Source organism: Carlito syrichta, unplaced genomic scaffold (genome assembly GCF_000164805.1).
Source record: "Carlito syrichta isolate Samal-C Ts95f unplaced genomic scaffold, Tarsius_syrichta-2.0.1 Scaffold307289, whole genome shotgun sequence".
Classification (NCBI taxonomy): Eukaryota; Metazoa; Chordata; class Mammalia; order Primates; family Tarsiidae; genus Carlito; species Carlito syrichta.
In genome coordinates, this window is record NW_007251385.1 from 3,390 (window position 1) to 8,876 (window position 5,487).

Genomic DNA, 5,487 nt, shown 5'->3' on the forward strand with positions numbered 1-5,487 from the left:
AGCGGGCGAGGCTGCGGTGGCCGGGAGCGGCCACTGCACTCCAGTCTGGGCTACAGTGAGACTCCAACTCAAAAAAAAAACAAAAACAAAAACAAAAAAACTGTAGCAGTTTTTCTAAAGTAGGTAGATATCTCACCCAGCCTTTGAGCCCCACTGGCCCACAAGCAGACCCACGTTCTCTCGCAACTCCACCCTGAGTGCATAAACCTCTCCTCCTGAACTACCCAGATGCCATCCCTCCGTTGAGTCCCTAGGCCATTCACGCTGCCTGGACCACTCCTCTTCCTCCTGTCCCTCGGTTCATAAAGTATCACCAGAGGAAGCCCGAGCCCTTCCACGAGATGACCTCTGCCTCTGGGGTCCCCGAGGAACATCTTGGAACACAGTACCAAACTCCTAGAGCTAAGTGTCCACGCAGTTATCCTCTATCGCTAGGTGTCTTCCTATTTCACCTTTGTGACTCCCAGACACCGGATGGACAATGCACGTAAAAAGAATGTCTCAGGCAGCAATGCATCTCGGGCTGGCCGTTCGTGTCAGTGACTGGCAGCAAGCTCTGGAATCTGGAAGCACAGAAGAGGAGGGAGTCGTGCATATCCTTTACCTTACTTGTTTCGTGAGGCCTCGCGTAGTACAACTATCAACTCTATACACGCACACACATACGCACTCTTCGTGTGTACAGTAGTCTTCCTTGATCTGCAGGGACACCACGTTCCAAGACCCCCAGCGGATGCCCGAAACCTCCGTTACGACCAAACCTATATACTATGTTTTTTCCTATACGTACATACTGTTAGAAAGTTTAACTTGAGTCTGAGTCTCACTCTGTCACGCGGGCTGGCGTGCAGTGGCATGCTCATGGCCACCACAGCCTCGACCTGCTGGGCTGAGGCAATCTTTCTGCCTCAGCCTTCCAAGTAGCTAGAACCACAGGCGTACGCCACCACGCCTGGCCAATTTTTTGATTTACTGTAGAGATGAGGTCTCGCCATGTTGCTCAAGCTGGTCTCGAACCCCTGAGCTCGGGCAGTCCTCTTGCCTCTGCCTCCCAAAGTGCCAGGTTTCCAGGTGTGACCCACTGTGCCCAGCCAACAAACTTTATTTTATAAATTAGGCACAGTAAGATATTAATAAAACAGAACAATTATAATAATACTCTGTGACAAGAATTATTTGAATGTGGTCTCTCTCAAAACATCTTGCTGTACCATACTCAACTTTCTTCGTGTGATCTGTTGATCTGATAACCACGATGGCTGCTTCGTGACTAACCGGCAAGACAGCATATGCGGTGTGGATACACCGGACAAAGGAATGATTCCCCGTCTCAGGTGGGCTGGCAAGAGGTTTGTTTCATCACGCTGCTCAGGATGGTACGAAATGTGAAACCTATGAATTATTTATTTCTGGACATTCCCATTTAATACTTTCAGGCTTTGGTTGACCACAGGTAACTGAAACCAGGGAAAGCGACACCGTGGAGAAGGGAGACCTCCGTACTGCTGCTTCCAGTCTACTCCCATCACCACAATGAGCGCTCTAAAAATTTAAGCCAGGGGCCAAGGGATACAGGTGTTTCCCATTCTGCCTCCTTTCCCCAAAAGAGACCACTCTGGTAAACATGGAGTAGCAAATGGTTGAGCCAAACATCATACCGCTTTGGGCCCCATACGTAGTGGTTCTTAGCATTTACACAGCATCTTCACGTTTCCAAAGCACAGTACCAACATTTATTAATCCTCACAACACCCCTGTGAGGTAGGTCATCATGTCCTTTATAGTAGAGAACTGAGGCAGAAGTCCAGCAAACGTGTCCAAACCTGTGTGGCCTGAGGCCACAGGGCAGCAGGTGAAGGGGCCGGACCTGAATCCAGAAGCCAAATTGGTCCTGCGTTCACTCACCCACCGGTGGACATCACACAGGCTTATTTTTACCAGCGAAGGTTACATGAAGGACAAAACACATTGATCTCTCAGCCAACGACAGAAAAATCAACAACTCAAACAGCATCGGGGAGCATGTCAGTTAAAGAGACAAAACATCGCCCAACACAAGGGAGGCAACAGAACATGCTGAGAAAGGCTGGAATCATCATGACTGGCGACAAGCCCAAGTCCAGGCATTCAGAACAGTTTGGAAAAATGTAAACAAATGAGAAACCCATCCAAGAGGTGACCAGCCCAAATGCCTATGGTCTCCAAGTCAGAGAAACGTGAGGAAAGGCAGTAGAGAAATCTAACCACTCGATCTAACCTTAAGCTAGGGATGACAGAAATTTTCATTCACATGAGAAAGGCCGATAATATCTGTTCTCTAACTATTGGCAATCAGTATCCTATCTGTACAACGACTTTTATCTCAAATAGTCTATATTTTTTCCCCCACAGACAAGTGCTGTTCCTTCTAGCAGGCCTCTTTCCCTCCACAGACCAGTCGATACACTGGCGTGACTACTGAGTGGCTCAGTGGCGTATGTCTCATGGTTAACTGGCTGAGCTGGGGACGGAATCCAGGAAACCATAACAGGCTGTACTCTGCTCCTGTGTTTCACAGACAGCTGTCGCTAACCTGCCTCTGCCCAACTGCACTTTCTATGAAGTACGCACAGAGGAGCGGTTCATTCTTTTATAAAAGGATTGGCGAACTTTGTTCAATATGCCGCTGTAAAAGAAATGAGAAAAGAGAAAAACTAAGACCTGCACTGTAAAGCATAATACAGGAGTAGATTTATTAGCTACTCCTAATTTTAGAGTGATGCAATGACCACAGAGTTAAAAACTATCACTGTTACCGCTGTTTATTTTACAATAATTGGTTTAGTCTACAAGTTTAAGGCAAACATACTAATGCATTTGCTTTTCTTCAGAAATCATACTTATGAAGATTACATAAAGTCTGTCCCAAAACTTCTAAGAAACGCTTATTAATTAAAAATAAGTCTGTTTAAGATGCTTTACCGGGATACATACATGAACTAAGGCGGTATACGATGCTTTTTAAAAACAAAATGAAAAAAGAAATTCAATAAAGGCAATCTTTATCTTGTTTAAACGATGCATTCTGAGAGGCTTAAACTTCAGAAATTCTTTAGGGGGTAAATAAGATTGGCATCCATAAGGAATACTATTTGTAAAATAAACACAGTTATAGAGGATACTTTTAAAAAGAATGAACTTTGGACTTCTGAGTAGGATGAGCGCACGAGGATGGACAAGTGTCTCGGGGAACACAGTGCGGTGTCACACCACACGGCGGGGCAGCACCTAGGCATGGCAGTGCTGCATCGTTTCTCAGAAAAAGAAGAGTAGGTGCGCTTTGTCAGCTGTTTTCTGTTTGTTTCCAGAGAGCATAAATGCCTGACATCAGTAAGAAAACAAAAAAAACCAACCAAACAAACAAAAACCCGAAGGAAGGCAGCCCTTTTGAACAGGAAGGTGGACTGTGGCTTTATGTGTCTCCATTTAACACTGCCAGACAGTTCTGCAGCAACTGTAGGTTACCCTAAAAAGGAAGGAAAGATACATGATGAATCTCTCTCATTCAAATAGTTGAGAAGACTCCTATGGAAAATATATACAACGTTAGAAATCACAGAAGATTGGTTTCTTTGGTTTTTGGTTTTTTCTGAGTCGGAGTCTCACTGTCACCCAGGCTGGAGTGCAGTGGTACACACCCGGCCACCCCAGCCTCCACCTGCTCGGCTCCGGCAATCCTTCCACCTTCAAGGAGCTGGAACTACAGGCAAGTGCCATCACGCCCACCTAATTTTTCTTGACTTATTGTAAAGACGAGGTCTCGCCAAGTTACCCGGGCTTGGTCTCGAACCCGTGGGCTCAGGCAATCCTCTCGCCTCGGCCTCCCGATTTGCTGGCATTATTGGAGTGAGCCACCGCGCCCAGCCTACCATCATATTTTCCACATACCAGATTCTTCAGTAGATATATGTTTATCTCGACCGTTATTAATGTTTTAGATGACCTGACATATTCTAGTGAGGATAAAGTATGCCCTTTAGGTTGAATTTTAACTACTGAACAACTTCTGATTGCACGACAGGCTCTTACCCATTAAGATATGCACCAGCATAGATTTATAGTAGTTTTTATGCAGACAGCAAGAATATATGCGAAAAGGTATTCCACACAATTCATAACTAACCGGCGGTAAAATACATGAACGTGCATCCACCTTTAGAGCCACATATAACACATTTGGGTCACATTAATACATAAAAGGGGGTGAAGGGAAAGCTCTTTCTTTCTTTTTTGAGTTGGAGTCTCACTGTCACCCAGGCTGGAGTGCAGTGGCAAGCTCACGGCCACCGCAGGGCTTAAGCGATCCTTCCGCCTCAGTCTTCCAAGTAAGCTGGAACCACAGGTGTAAGCTACCATGCCCGGCTAGTTTTTCTTTTTTTTTTTTGATTGTAGAGCCAAGGTCTTGCCATCTTGCCCAGGCTGGACTCGAACCCATGGGCTCAGGCAGTCCTCTCCCCTCCACCTCCTGAAGTGTTGGGATTACAGGCGTGAGCCACGGCATGCAGCTGGGAAAGCTCTTCGTTACAGAAGAAAGTCAAGCCGGGCTCAGTGGCTCAGCCTGTAATCCCAGCACTTTGGGAGGCTGAGGTGAGTGGATTGCCTGAACCCACGGGTTTGAGATCCACCTAGGCAATTTGGCAAGACCTGATCTCTACAATAAATCAAAAAAATTAGCCGGGCATGCTAGCACACACCTGTAGTTCCAGCTACTTGGAAGGCTGAGGCGGAAGGATCGCCGGAGCCCAGCGGGTCGAGGCTGCGGTGGTCAGGAGCGGCCACTGCACTCCATTCTGGGCGACAGAGTGAGACTCCAACTCAAGAAAAAAAAAGTCAACTGAGATGTATAAAGAATGATGATCTGCAGTTCTAGCTACTTGGAAGGCTGAGGCAGAAGCATTGCCTAAGCACAGCAGGTCAAGGCTGCGGAGGCCGTGAGCGTGCCACTGCACTCCAGCCTGGGCAACAAGAGTGAGACTCCAACAAAAAAGAAAAAAAGAGAAAAGAATGATGAAATTAGAAAAACCAACATTTAACAACCATCATAATAATAACTGCTTTCAGGCAAGAATCGTCAATGGATGCTTACATATGTGTGGGATTGCACCGTTACCATTAAAGTATTTTTAAAGTTTGAACTTCCATTAATTAAAATTAAATAAAAAGAAAAATTCAGTTCCTCGGTTGCACTATCCACATTTCGAATGTTCGATAGCCAGCCGGGCTCGGTGGCTCAGCCTGTAATCCCGCGCCTTGGGAGGCTGAGGTGAGTGGCTGGCCTGAGCCCGCGGGTTCGAGACCCGCCTGGGCAACTTGGCGAGAGCTCATCTCTACAACAAATCAAAAATCAGCCGGGCGTGGTAGCGCGCGCCTGTAGTTCCGGCGACTCGGAAGGCTGAGCGGAAGGATCGCCGGAGCCCAGCGGGTCGAGGCTGCGGGGGGCGGGGGGGG

The 5,487-nt window shown here is 47.0% G+C and overlaps 1 protein-coding gene across 2 annotated transcripts in view; it reads right to left on the bottom strand.

Annotated features, from left to right (window-relative positions):
* Positions 1 to 1,710: 1,710 nt before the first annotated feature.
* SNX6 (sorting nexin 6) overlaps positions 1,711 to 5,487 on the bottom strand; it is a 52,661-nt gene continuing 48,884 nt past the window's right edge. For both annotated transcript variants that reach the window (XM_021715685.1, XM_008064319.2), the window contains one exon: positions 1,711 to 3,505. In XM_021715685.1, coding sequence (XP_021571360.1) covers positions 3,452 to 3,505 — 54 coding nt within the window. In that variant the 3' untranslated portion in view covers positions 1,711 to 3,451. The remainder of the gene's footprint in view (positions 3,506 to 5,487) is intronic.